We start from the raw sequence: 12,938 nt of genomic DNA, 5'->3' as shown, positions 1-12,938 counted from the left end.
GACTTGTCAGCATAATAACTTTCTATGGTCAGATTCTTTTTTTGTTGTTTTTTTGGTCATTTTTTTTTGGCCTTTTTCTTTTCTTTTAAATTTGAGTTCTGCCTCCAAGATGAAAAGGGCACTGTCTTAGACTTCTTGTGCCAGGGGCTGAAAGCCCTCTCTGCTTACCTGGTACTGTACTGATGTTGTCCTGAGGCCCACAGGGGACCTTTGTGTCTGGTGCTGTGCTGAGGGATTTGAGTGGGGATTAGCTGGTGCTGATAGAAGCTGTAGGGGTCTGGCAGCCAGGATCCTAGTGGTGGTGTCCAGCTATGCTGAGACTGGTGGAGTGTTTGTATTTTCCCATGGCTATACTGAAGCACTTGGTGGTCTGGCTGCTGGAGGTTGCCTATTTGCCCAGGGTTATGCTGAAGCCATGGAGGTCTGGCCACTGTTGCCTGGGTTTACATTGAAGCACCTGGCAGTTCACTGACCTGGAGTCTGCCCATTTCCCAGGCTATGCTGAGGCACATGGGGGGTCCTGGTTTTGGTTTTTGCCTGTTCCACTGCATGGAGCTCAGGATCTGCCACTGTTTTGCTGAGATGGGGCTTGCTGAGATGCTTCCTCTACTGCATTAAGCTCCCCTTTTACTAGAGTGTGACAGACCTTTCTTGCTGATCCTTCAGATTTCTTGGGCTAAAAGATTATTTCACCCCATTTTTTACTGGGCCTACTATTCTAGGATTTGTTTTGGGGTAGTTTTATGACTTTTGGAGGTGAATATGAGAGAGTTATAGTAATTTACTGCTTACTTCCTCACCTTGGCTCCCCAAAATGAAAATTTTTCAGAAAAAATTTTTCTAATTACATGTGAGAGGAATTTTTAAAATTCAAGTTCCAAATTAAAAGTATATAATTTCATATCACAGTGGCACAGGATAGTGTGCCAACCCTAGAGTCAAAAAGAATCATCTCCTTGAGTTCAAATCTGGCCTCAGACACTTACTAGCTGTGTGACACTGTGCAAGTCACTTAGTTTGTCTGAGTCTCCTCATTTGTAAAAATGAGCTGGAGAAGGAAATGGCAAACCAATCCAGTATTTTTGCCAAAAACAACAACAAAACCCAATTGGGATCACACAGAGTTGGACATGACTGACATAACTGAACAATTTCCTATCATGACACATTCTACCTTTTAAAGAGGGAAAGTATCTGTTATATGGAGTCCATATAACATAAACATTTTTGTAGAAGGGGATTTAAAATCATTTTTGTTTACAAATTACACCTCTGAATGACTTTCCCTTTGGAAATGATATTCAGGTTACTATTAGAAATCCCTGAGACAGACCTTAAATGATATAGTGCATAATTTCTAAGGCAAAGGCTGTTTCAGGGCCAGATTTCCCTAGTGTTCAGGCAAAATCCTAATACAAAGCAACCCTTACGATTAAATAGATTAAACATTAATTTGGGCTTATTTTTATATCCCAAAATGTGTAAGTTTGTTTACTATGGTCTTCTTTCCCTTCTATTTTACATCTTGAGAACAAACAAACACTACCGCTTGAGATTAAGTTTCATCCTATATCATTTTTTATTGAACCTTTCTATAATTAACTGATTTTGTCCTGTAACTACTCAAGTCATGGTTGTCTCTTAACATAGTTCAGAGTTCAGCTACCTTTTAACAGGTTAAATGCTATCTTGCAGAGATTTGTCTCAGTTTATCCTTTTGTTAAATTCCAACTGAGACATAGTACAATGTGGAGACAATCTCCTTTTTATAGTAGTGAACTCTGTAAGCAAACACCTAAGAGGCTTTTTACATGAGTGTCATCTTGTTTTTGTAATTTTAGCTATAATTTCAAACAGCTGTGATATACTGAAAAGACTATCATATGGATGCTGATTTAAATTTGGCTCTTTTACTAACTAGGTTATACAGCTGGTCAGTTTCTGTGATCTTTCTGAGTCCATTATTTCATCTATTTTTTAAGTGAATGCTGGGAAATTTTAATGACCAAACTTAGACTCAAAGAAAAGCCACCTTATCTCCTGCTTTGTAGAGATAGAGACACCATGAGCAGAGAATAATGTATACAATTTTTACATACTAATATATGGGTATATGTACAAATACATACATATATTTCACCTTGCTACTATTTTTAGTTTTCAATATTCACTTTTATAATATTTTGAGTTCCAATTTTTTTCTTCCTCCTTTCTCCCCAAGACAACGAGCAATCTGATATAGGCTATTTAAGTACAATCATATTAAACTTATTTCCACATTAGTTATATGTTGTGTATTTAATTTTTTTTAAAAAAATGATTATGGCTAGATGATCTTTGACATTCCTTGCAGTTCTAAAATTTCACAATTCTTTGAGTAAATTAAAAAGCATTGCACTTCAGTATTCAAGGGTCATAATAACAGTAATTAAGCATAACATTTTTATTCTAAATGCCCATGTTAGAATAAATATTCCTTATAACAGAAATTGTTTCCTACATATACATAAAAATGTGGTATATACGTAGGAAACATTTCATGACAATAAAGAGAAAGAATTAAGAAAGTTGTTAAGTAAAGCTAATACATTAGTTATTGTCCTTCATTCTCAAAGAGGACCAAAATGACATCACCATGATAAAGTGAAGTTTCAATGGGTACAACTGTGATTGATCAGATCAATACGAGCTTGGAATACTCTACCACAGATTGGGCACAAATAGTCCATGTAAACATTTGCAGTTGTTACTCCAAATTTCCTCATCCTATGTCTCCTTTGTATTTTTCAATTCTGCTTTGCTCATAGACCATAGCACCTTTTCTGATGTGGGCATGCCACACTGAGTGGTCCTGTGCCAGCGTCTCCCATGTCCCACAATCAAATACAAAGCTCTTGAGAGAGACTTTGAGAGTGTTCCTGTATCACTTCTGACCACTAAGTGATCGCCTGCCCCATGTGAGTTCTCCATAAAATAGTCTTTTTGGCAAGCATACATTTTGCATTCGAACAACGTGGCCAGCCCATCAGAGTTGCACTCTCTGAAGCATAGTCTGAATGCTTGGCAGTTTAGTTCAAGCAAGGACCTCAGTATCTGGTACCTTATCCTGCCAGGTGATCCTCAGAATCCTCCTAAGACAGTTCAAATGGAAGCAATTCAGTTTCCTGGAAAGGAGCTGGTAGACTGTCCATTTTTTGCAGGCATACAACAATGAGGTCAGCACAACAGTTCTGTAGACCTTCAGTATGGTAGTCAGTCTAATACCTCTTCTCTCCCAAACTTTTCTTTGGAGCCTCCCAAACACTGAACTAGCTCTGGCAACGCATGCGTCAACCTCATTGTCAATGTGTACATCCCTGGAAAGTACACTACCAAGGTAAGTAAATTTATCCACAGCATTCAAAACTTCTCCATTTGTTGTAACTGATGGCTCTATGTATGGATGGTGTGGTGGTGGCTGATGGAGCACCTGTGTTTTCTTGGTGTTAATTATTAGACCCAAATTAGCACAAGAAGCAGATAATTGATCCAAACTTTGTTACATCTCAGCTTCAGAGGCGGCATTGAGTGCACAATCATCTGCAAACAGAAAATCATGTACCAACACTCTCTCCATTTTGGTCTTGGTTTGTAGTGTTTTCAAATTGAAAAACTTACCATCAGTACGGTAGTTGACCTTGATGCTGTGTTCATTCCCACTGAAAACATTTGACAACATGGTTGAAAACATCATGCTAAAAAGCATGTGAACAAACACACAGCCCTGTTTCACTCCATTGGTGACTGGGAAGGCACAAGAGCATTGTCCACTATCCAGAACCTGGGCAAACATGCCATCATGAAATTGACATACAATGCTGATGAACTTCTCTGGGCAACCAAATTTGACATAATTTTCCATAAGCCCTCAGGACTAACAGTGTCAAAGGCATCGATCAGATCTACAAACATTGTGTACAGACCTCTATTCTGCTCCTCGAATTTCTCCTGGAGTTGTCAGGCAGCAAACACCATTATCAATTGTTCCGTGGCCCTTTCTGAAGTCCCACTGACTCTCATGCCCATCTTCCAGGTGAAGGATCAGCCTATTAAGGAGGACTCTAGCAAGAATCTTGCCAGCAATGCATAAGAGAGAGACCCCTCCTGTGATTGTCACAGGACAATATATTCCCTTTACTTTATAGAAATGGACAGTGGAGGCATCCTTGAACTCCTGGGGGATAACCTCTTCTTGCCATATAACCTGGAATATTTCAATCACTTTTTGTATGAGCAATGGTCCATGTACCTTGCAAATCTCAGCTGGAATAGAATCAGCACCAGGTGCTTTGCACATGAAAGGAGCCTAATGGCAACTTAAAACCTCTTCTTCAGGTGGAAGTTTAGCTAAGGAGGGATTGACTTCAATTGACTTCCCCACAGCAGGTGAGGAATCCCATTCTGCAGTCGAAACACAAACAAATGTACAAAATGTACAAAAATATCTGCAAAGATGATTCCATTCACCATAGGCACATGGAACGTGCGCACACTTATAGACAACACAAAATCCAATAGACCTAAATGACGAACTGCTCTTGTTGCAAAAGAACTCAACAGGTACCACATCTGAATAGCAGCTCTGAGTGAAATAAGGCTGGCAAATGAAGGCCAGCTTACTGAAGTTGGAGCTGTATACATATTTTTCTGGAGTGGCCACAATGAAGAGGAGCGCCGTGAAGTTGGCATAGATTTTGCAATCAAAACTAATCTAGTCAGCAAATTAGTGTGCCTACCAAATGGAGTGAATGACAGGCTCATGATAAGGTGATTGCCACTTGCAGGAAAATGCCATGCCACCATCATCAATGCCTATGCTCCCACCATGACGAATCCTGATGAGGTCAAAGAAAAATTTTATGAAGACCTAGAGACCTTTATTATCAATGTGCCAAAAGAGGACAAGCTTATAATTCTGGGTGACTTCAATGCTAGAGTAGGCTCAGACTACCAGACTTGGCAGGGAGTCCTAGGGAGGAATACAGTTGGAAACAGCAATTGTAATGGTCATTTATTGCTGAAGACTTGTGCATCGCATGACCTTCTCATCCATCACCAACAGTTTTCCATTTACCTAAACACAATAAAATTTCATGGATGCACTCTTGTAGCAAACATTGGCATCTAACAGACCATGTGATTGTGAGAAGAAGAGACAGGCAAGATGTGAGTGACAAAGGCACTGTGTGGTGCAGAGTGCTGGACAGATCATACTTCTCCTTTCCAAGCTAAATATTCGCATTCATCAAAAGTGCCACCCCCAAGGCAAAATGCCTACCAGAAGAATTAATGTCAACAAATTAGAGCTCTTTTCTAAGCACGAACAGTTTGATGCTAACTTGAAGGGAAAGTTGAGCCAACACACAGCTGGCAACAGTGGAACAGAAAAGGGGTGGGTAGCTTTCAGGGATCTGGTGTACAGCACTGCATTTGTTCATCTTGGTCAGAACACTCACAAGCACCAAGACTGGTTTGATGAAAACGATGGGGAAATCCAGAAGCTGCTAAATGAAAAACAAGAATTCCATGGGATTTACCAGCAAGATAGTTCATCTATCTCTAAGAAGGCAGCATTTAATTCCATCAGAAGTAAAGTAAAAGCAAAGCTTAGAGAGATGCACGATTCCTGGCTCGGTAAGAAGACAGATGAAATTCAGTTTTATGCTGATAGTGACAATCCAAAGCGCTTTTATGATTCCCTGAAAGCTGTTTATGGACCAAAAACCTGTTGCATCACAACTATTCAGTCCTGATGGAGCCATATTGATGAGTAATAAAGGCATGATCCTAGAGAGATGGTATGAACACTTTCATAGTGTTCTCAACAGATCATCATCAATCAATGCTGAGGCCATTGCCCATTTACCTCAGGTTGAAAGCTAATACATATAAACCTCCCAAAGGGCTGCTACCCTTGAGAGTTTATCTCAAAGTTAAGAATGCATTTCTTGACTTCAGGAACATACTAGTATGAAAAAAAATATGGCTTTTTTAAAAGAAGTATGTTTTTCTTCGAGTTCCACTGCCACATCATTTAAATCAGGACTCAAACAATTCACTCTGGCTCTAGAAACCAGCCAATAAAGATAAAATATACAATTTTTTCAGCCTTTTAGAAAAAATATGCAAATATATAATTGAGGGGATGTACAAGAAGAAGAAGCAACATATATGGACATGACATCTCTCAGGCTACTCTAAAAATTAGCATAACAAAGAGGATCTTGAAGGAACAAAGAAGCAAAGTACATATGGTCAGAGATTGAAGACTAGATCTCAACTGAAAGGACAGTGATTGCTCAGAAGTAGTTAGCTCCTACTTCTGCTTACAATTTATTTTATTATAGTAATAAAACTCTAATATATATGAACCAGAAGAACAGAGAAGACAGATATCCTATTGATGAAACTCTAATAAAAATATGAAGCACCAGGAAAGAAATGAATACCAAGATGACCTAATACCTCAGATCTGCTGAGTGATAATTTCATAATCATGCAGTCTTCAAAATTTTATTCCATGTTTATAGACAAACTAAGAAATGGAAAATTTATTTAGTCAAACAAAATTTGGTTAAAATATGTTAAATACTAGTGAGAATAAACAAAACAGTAAATTATTCCTAAGATAAGGGTGTTTCATTATTGAAGAAGACCTGAAGGCCTCTACAGTTATCCTCTAGTTCTTACAGTTTATGCTGAAGAACTAACTGATCATGTGAGTAATAGCTCAAGACAATGCTCTGTGCATGGAACAATGTACATTGGAGACAAATAACCTCGAAGGTAGCAAGAACTTACTTCAATAAGATGAAAATGTTCTGAATTCCATAAAAGTAGATTGTTGTTGTGGAACAAAACCTTTATTAAAGAGCCTTCTTTCTACCTTATTCCCTATTTCTTCTAATTTCTATTTTCTCCCATCTGTTCATATATTCAATATTTCATTAAATTTTAATTTGAAAATAATGATCTTGCTTTTCACAGATAGCATTAAACTGACTTTGGAGCTAGTATTAATATATATAAAACAAAGATACAGTAATTTAAAACATCCTGAAAAACATGTTTAGAACTAAAAAGATTCTTGTTATTTGTTCATACCTTGAAGGAGGTAAAGAACAAGTAGCCAGAAAAAGATGACCTTTGAAGTTACTTGTAACCACCACCTGAAGAAAAAGGGGAAAAACACAACTCGAACAATTCCCTTTCTTGTTAGGGAAGTCCAAGGACTCTCAGGCTTTGCCTTAGCAAATGCAGATCCTGGAGGGATAAAAAGGCAAAGTGCATGTATCTATTCATTTTATCTATAAAATGCAATTACAGTTTTAGAGAACAATTTAACATCTCCCCTCCTCCAAATACTTCCCGTTACTAAAATACTATTCAGTACTTCTTGGTTTAAGAGGAGACTTTCAATGACACATCTGACACATTCTATCAAACTAGAAAATTATAGGGCCCAGTGATGGAAGAGCGTGCCTTTTTCATAAAGACCAAAGTAAATGAATTCAGAGAAGCATCTTACAAGGTGATGCAGAGTGTGATGATACCGATGGGTAAACAGGGAGACAGACAAATGGATGGTTTGGGTTTTTTGTTTTTGTTTGTTTGTTTGTTTGCTACACCAATGACTGAAGCACTGGTATACTTGGAGGCAGTATGACTGAAATCAATGACAAAAGTATCCACACCAATGAAACATGGATCTCTACATGTATTTGAATTATTTCACATTATATAATCAAATGACCATATGCATTTAAAAATGAGTAATTTTAAGTGAAACAACTACAGAAATTTCCTCCTATACTTTTACAAATATAAAAGAAAGTCTATAAATTTCCCAGTCTCCTGTGATAATACCACTAGAATTCTTTATATAAGCAAATACTATTGTGTTCTGTTAAGAAAAATTGGATTTGGGATTTACGTACTATACTTACTACCTCTGGGAACAATCTTCACACAGGACTGAAAAAATAATTCTATTTAAATGCTCTCATTTATTCTACTTTTTATCCTTTAAATATGTGTGTATTTTAATCCTAAAGGGATTTCTGTATTTGTGTCGTTTTACTTTTAAATTCTCTTCTTTCCTATATTTGTCATACTTTCTATAAGTACTTTCTGGATTTCTTTTTCTATATTTACTATCTATATCTATTAAGGCAAATACATAAAACCATGAAGGTATATCATCACCTAAGCAGCAAGATTAAGAAAAAATACATAAAAGAAAATTGCTAGTGTTCTCAGAGGGTTTACTGCCCTTTACTAGGAAATAATGACATTGAAATTAAATTTAACATAGTGATATGGGGGACTGAGAAGAAAAGACAAAAAACCAGAAGAGATAAAATAAAGGGAAAAAGTATAATTTGTAGTCAAACTAAATACAAAAACAAGAGAAAATCAGCTTAAGTGGTAGAAAAATGTCAATAGAACAGGCATGTGACTTTGCCTTTGTGGGAAGTCCCTACATCAGCAAAACAAATGCTTAGTAGATGGTCCTTCAGAATCCCCATGGCTGAAAAATTCATCACTCTGAAGCTATCCTAGTGATGATGCTCTCTGGAGCATTTACGTAGGCTTGGAATAAAAAGAAATAAAATCCATCACTGGGCCTTCCCAATTTGGTAAGATCTATCAGAGCTTATCCTCTGAACCTAGGATTTAATTTACTTAAAGAGGAAGGGGAAAGAGTTAAAAACTAGTAAGTGGCATGTTACATATGTATTTATTCCAGGGTAATATACTCACTTTCCTTTCAAACATATTTTGTTCATTCCCATTTTCTCATCTTTGTTTGTCATTTCCTGTCACCTAAAATGCCATTCTCCCTCTCTTCGTAAAATCCTATTTATTAAGGTCTACCTCAAGTCCCAACTCCTCCATGAAGTCTTCTCTAATCACCTTGGTCAAAAATTGTTTTTCTCTTCTTTAAATTCCTAAAACATTTATTACCATCACATGTTCTATACATCAGATATTGTTCTGCACTGTTACCATTTCATAGGTTTTTGTTTTATCTCTCTAAACAGATTATAAGATTCTTATGAGCAGAAATAGATCTACCTTATTTTTATTTCTCACAAGGCTTTGAAAAGAACTTTAAATGCAGTGACAAATATTTACAGATTTCTGGATCAAAAATCACTTTTCTTAACAAATTTATAATGACATTTCAGTATCAGAAAATCTAGTCTTCTCTTATGGGCTGTTGACTACAGTTGTTAAAATAATCTTCTTTAAATCTGGAGCAGAAAAAACTCTCCCATTCTTAGATTCTAATTCTATATTTAAAGTTATTGTTATATGAATCAAATGCTATAATCAACCTAAAGCTCATATCCAGTACTCACCTCTTACAAGGTCAACATCTATGAGATCTGGCTTCACATGTGCTGTTTTCTTTGGTTTATTCCTTAAGCCCTAGGAAACATATTATAAGAAATATTAAACATATAAGAAATATGAAAAAGTTAAATCCAACATAGCAGAAAGATATTTTCCCATTAAATTTGTAATGCCCAAATCTACAGAAACTCAATACAAAATATACTTGGCATTTATGCTTAAAATGGAATGAAACAGATTTTAATGAATTTTACTACTCAATTATATGTGCTAGGTAGGCACTGTTTTATGCACTTGGGATACAAGGCACAAATTGAAAAAAAGGCCCTCAAGAAGTCTGTTTATTGGGGGAGTACATGTAATTAGATAAATTAATACAAAACAATTTAAGAAAGAAGAGCCTTAATAATAAGGAGTATCAAGAAATGCTTCCTATAGGAGGTGATATGTCACAAGCCTTAAAGGAAGCTAGGGATTCTAGGAAGTGGAGGTGAGGAAGAAGTACATTCTAGGAAAGGGAAGATAGCCTATAAACAGGCATGGAGATGGGCCAAGTTCAGAGAACAGCAAGAAGGAGAATTTGGCTGGAATTATAACCCATGAAAGAGAATCAATGAAATAAATCTGTAAATGTGGCTGAAGGAAGTCCTTATCACCTTTTGTCTAAACTCTTCCAACAACCTCCTCCTTGGACTTTAAACTTCCAATCTTTCCAATGTCTAATGTCACTTTCTAAATACCTGCCAAATAATCTTCTTCAAGTACAAGTCTGGTCATGACACTCCCTTCCCTCAAGAACCTGACTGATGCTATTACTTCTAAGATAAAATTCAGACTTATTGGCCTGGTAATAATTACAATAGCCAACATTTATGTAGCATTTATTATGTGCCAGGTATTGTAATAAATGCTTTCCAAATACTGTCTCATCTGATTCTTACCACAACCCTGAGAGATAAGTGTTATTATTATCCTCATTTTACAGCTAAAGAAATTGAGTTAGATTATGTGATTTACCCAAGGTCATACAGCTTGAAAGTATCCACACCTGGATTTGAACTCAGGTGTTCCTGACTCCAGGTCCACTGCTCTGTCCACTGTGCCACTCAGCTGTTTGTACAATCTAGTTTTCATTTAGCTTTCCAGATTTATTTTATATATCTCAGCTCAACTGGCCTACTTGCGTTTCCCCAAACTCTGCATTCTATCTCCTTGCCCAGTTATCTTTAAACACGCTGTCCCCTCCATGACTGAAACATGTTCCTTCTTCACTGTCATCTATTAGAAGCCCTAGCTTTCTTCAAAAGGCTTAATAACTTATGTGGCATGTACAAGAGGCCCTTCCTGGTCCCCTTTAACTGTTAGTGTTCTCTCCTTCCTCAAATTATTATGGGCATACTTCTCTATTTATACACTGTACACACCCAATACAATCCAATATCCTTTATGGTAGGGGGTGTTTTCCTTTTGTTAGTCTATTTATTCCCCAAATCCATGGCACACAGTGTTTAATAACTGTTTGTTGGACGAGACGAGTCATCTTAATGTTAACAAGGAACTACTAAAGCAGAGGTTCTTAACCATGGTGTGTGTGTGTGTGTGTGTGTGTGTGTGTGTGTGTATGTGTGTGTGTGTGTGTGTGTGTATGTGTGTGTGTGTGTGCGTGTGTGTGTGTGTGATAACTTTGGCATGATGGTTGATCATACTGAATTGCTTCTCAGAATATTTTTAAATGCATGAAATAAAATACATAGGTTTATAAAGGAACCGATTACATTTAAATGCAGTTGTCAAAGTATTTCTTAAAAATGAATTCATGAACACTAGGTAAAGAACCCCTGCACTAAGCATTCTTGAAGAAAAGGGTAATATGATTTCAAGAAGATTATTTTGTAAGCTTTTATAATTTGCTGTCCTAGCTTCCTTCAAGTCTCAGCTCAAGTTTCACCTTTTGCAAAAACTTTGTCCAGTCCTCCTTAATCTTAGTGCCTTTCCTCTGAGGCTGTCCCTAACTTATGCCATATAGATCTTATGTGCACACAGTTGTTTACATGTTGTCTCTTCCACTAAACTGTAAAATCCTTGAGAGCAGGGGCTATTTTTTGCCTTTCTCTGTATCCCCAGTGCTTAGTATAGTGAACACAGTAGCACTTAATAAAAGCTACTTGAATGACTCACCAGTGAGGTAACCCCTGGAGATTCCCCCCACCCCCTAGGCTTGAAGAGTAAAGGCCACAGGCAGTCCAGCCCTCACTCTTTTTTGTTTTTAATTAAATTTTATTTTTCCAAATTATATGTAAGAACAATTTTTAACATTCATTTTTAAAAATTTGAGTTCCAATTTTTGTCTTCTCTTCCTCCCCTCACTTAACAAATAAGCAATCTGATATTGGTTATACATATGCAATCATGCAAAACATATTTCCATGTTAGTCATGTTGTGAAAGAAAACAGACACAAAAAAGAAGGAAATTTTTAAAAGTATGCTTCAATCTGCATTCTGACTCCACCAGTGCTTTTCTGCAGGTAGACAGCATTTTCCATCATGAGGCCCTCAGAATTATCTTGCATCATTGCATTACTGCGAATAGCTACGTCATTCACAACTGATCACTGTACAACACTTATTACTGTGTACAATGTTCTCTTGGGTTCTGCTCACTTCACATCAGCTCATGTAAGTCTTTCCAGGTTTTTCTGAAAGCATCCTGCTCATCATTTCCTATAGCCCAAGAGTATTCCATCACAATCTTACACTACAATTTGTGGCCATTGCCATTCCTCAGTTGATGGGCATTCCCTCAATTTCCAATTCTTTGCCCCACAAAAAGAGCTGCTATAATTTTTCTTTTTACATATAGGCCCCTACCCCCCCTTTTTATAAATGTCTTTGGAATACAAGGTATAATAAAAACAGCACTGAATGTGGAGGTAGCAGACCTCTTGAAAAATTCTTAATGCTTACTACTACCTATGAGAAATTAGGAAAGTCACTTAACCTCCATAGGTCTCAGGTTCCTCATCAGTAAAGTGAGAGGGTTGGATTGGATGATCTCCTCTTAGGTTCCCTTCCATTCCCTTCTACATTCTTTGATCAAAAATATGCTGTTTCTTCTAAGTTGAAAGTTTTTTAAAAGGTCTTACCACTGCTAAATAGAATGTAAACAACTTGAAGATAGGGACTTTTTCATTTCCTTTTTATATCTCCAGTATTATCAGCACAGTAACTTTGCACAAATAAGGTGCTTAAGACAATTCCTGCATTGAACTTGAGGTACATTCTAGAAATGTCTATGATCATTTTAGCAAAATCAAACAATGATTTAGATGATGCATGGATTTTTTTAAATACTGGAGTCTTTCCAAGACGTGCTCTACAGAAGCATGGCATAAATGCTGACACCAGCTTCCCTCTAAATTCTATGACATGATGTTCACCTTTAAATTATATGACATGAAATTATGTCTATATGTGAAATGCTAGGCAGACTTGAAGTCAGGAAGACCTGGGCTCAAATCTGACTTCAGACACTCACTAG

General features: G+C 36.9%; 1 protein-coding gene across 6 annotated transcripts in view; it reads right to left on the bottom strand.

The window, feature by feature from the left end:
* Window positions 1-12,938, bottom strand: part of PHTF2 (putative homeodomain transcription factor 2) — a 187,414-nt gene that overhangs the window by 69,258 nt on the left and 105,218 nt on the right. For all 6 annotated transcript variants that reach the window (XM_072653176.1, XM_072653180.1, XM_072653181.1 and 3 more), the window contains exons 4-5: window positions 9,405-9,474; window positions 7,144-7,302 (exon numbers count right to left, since the gene is read on the bottom strand). In XM_072653176.1, the coding sequence (XP_072509277.1) occupies window positions 7,144-7,302; window positions 9,405-9,474 (229 nt within the window). The remainder of the gene's footprint in view (window positions 1-7,143; window positions 7,303-9,404; window positions 9,475-12,938) is intronic.

The sequence above is a fragment of the Notamacropus eugenii genome, chromosome 3 (genome assembly GCF_028372415.1).
Source record: "Notamacropus eugenii isolate mMacEug1 chromosome 3, mMacEug1.pri_v2, whole genome shotgun sequence".
In the NCBI taxonomy this organism is placed as follows: Eukaryota; Metazoa; Chordata; class Mammalia; order Diprotodontia; family Macropodidae; genus Notamacropus; species Notamacropus eugenii.
Note: the sequence above shows the minus strand (reverse complement) of the source record. Positions and strands in the feature narration are given on the sequence as shown.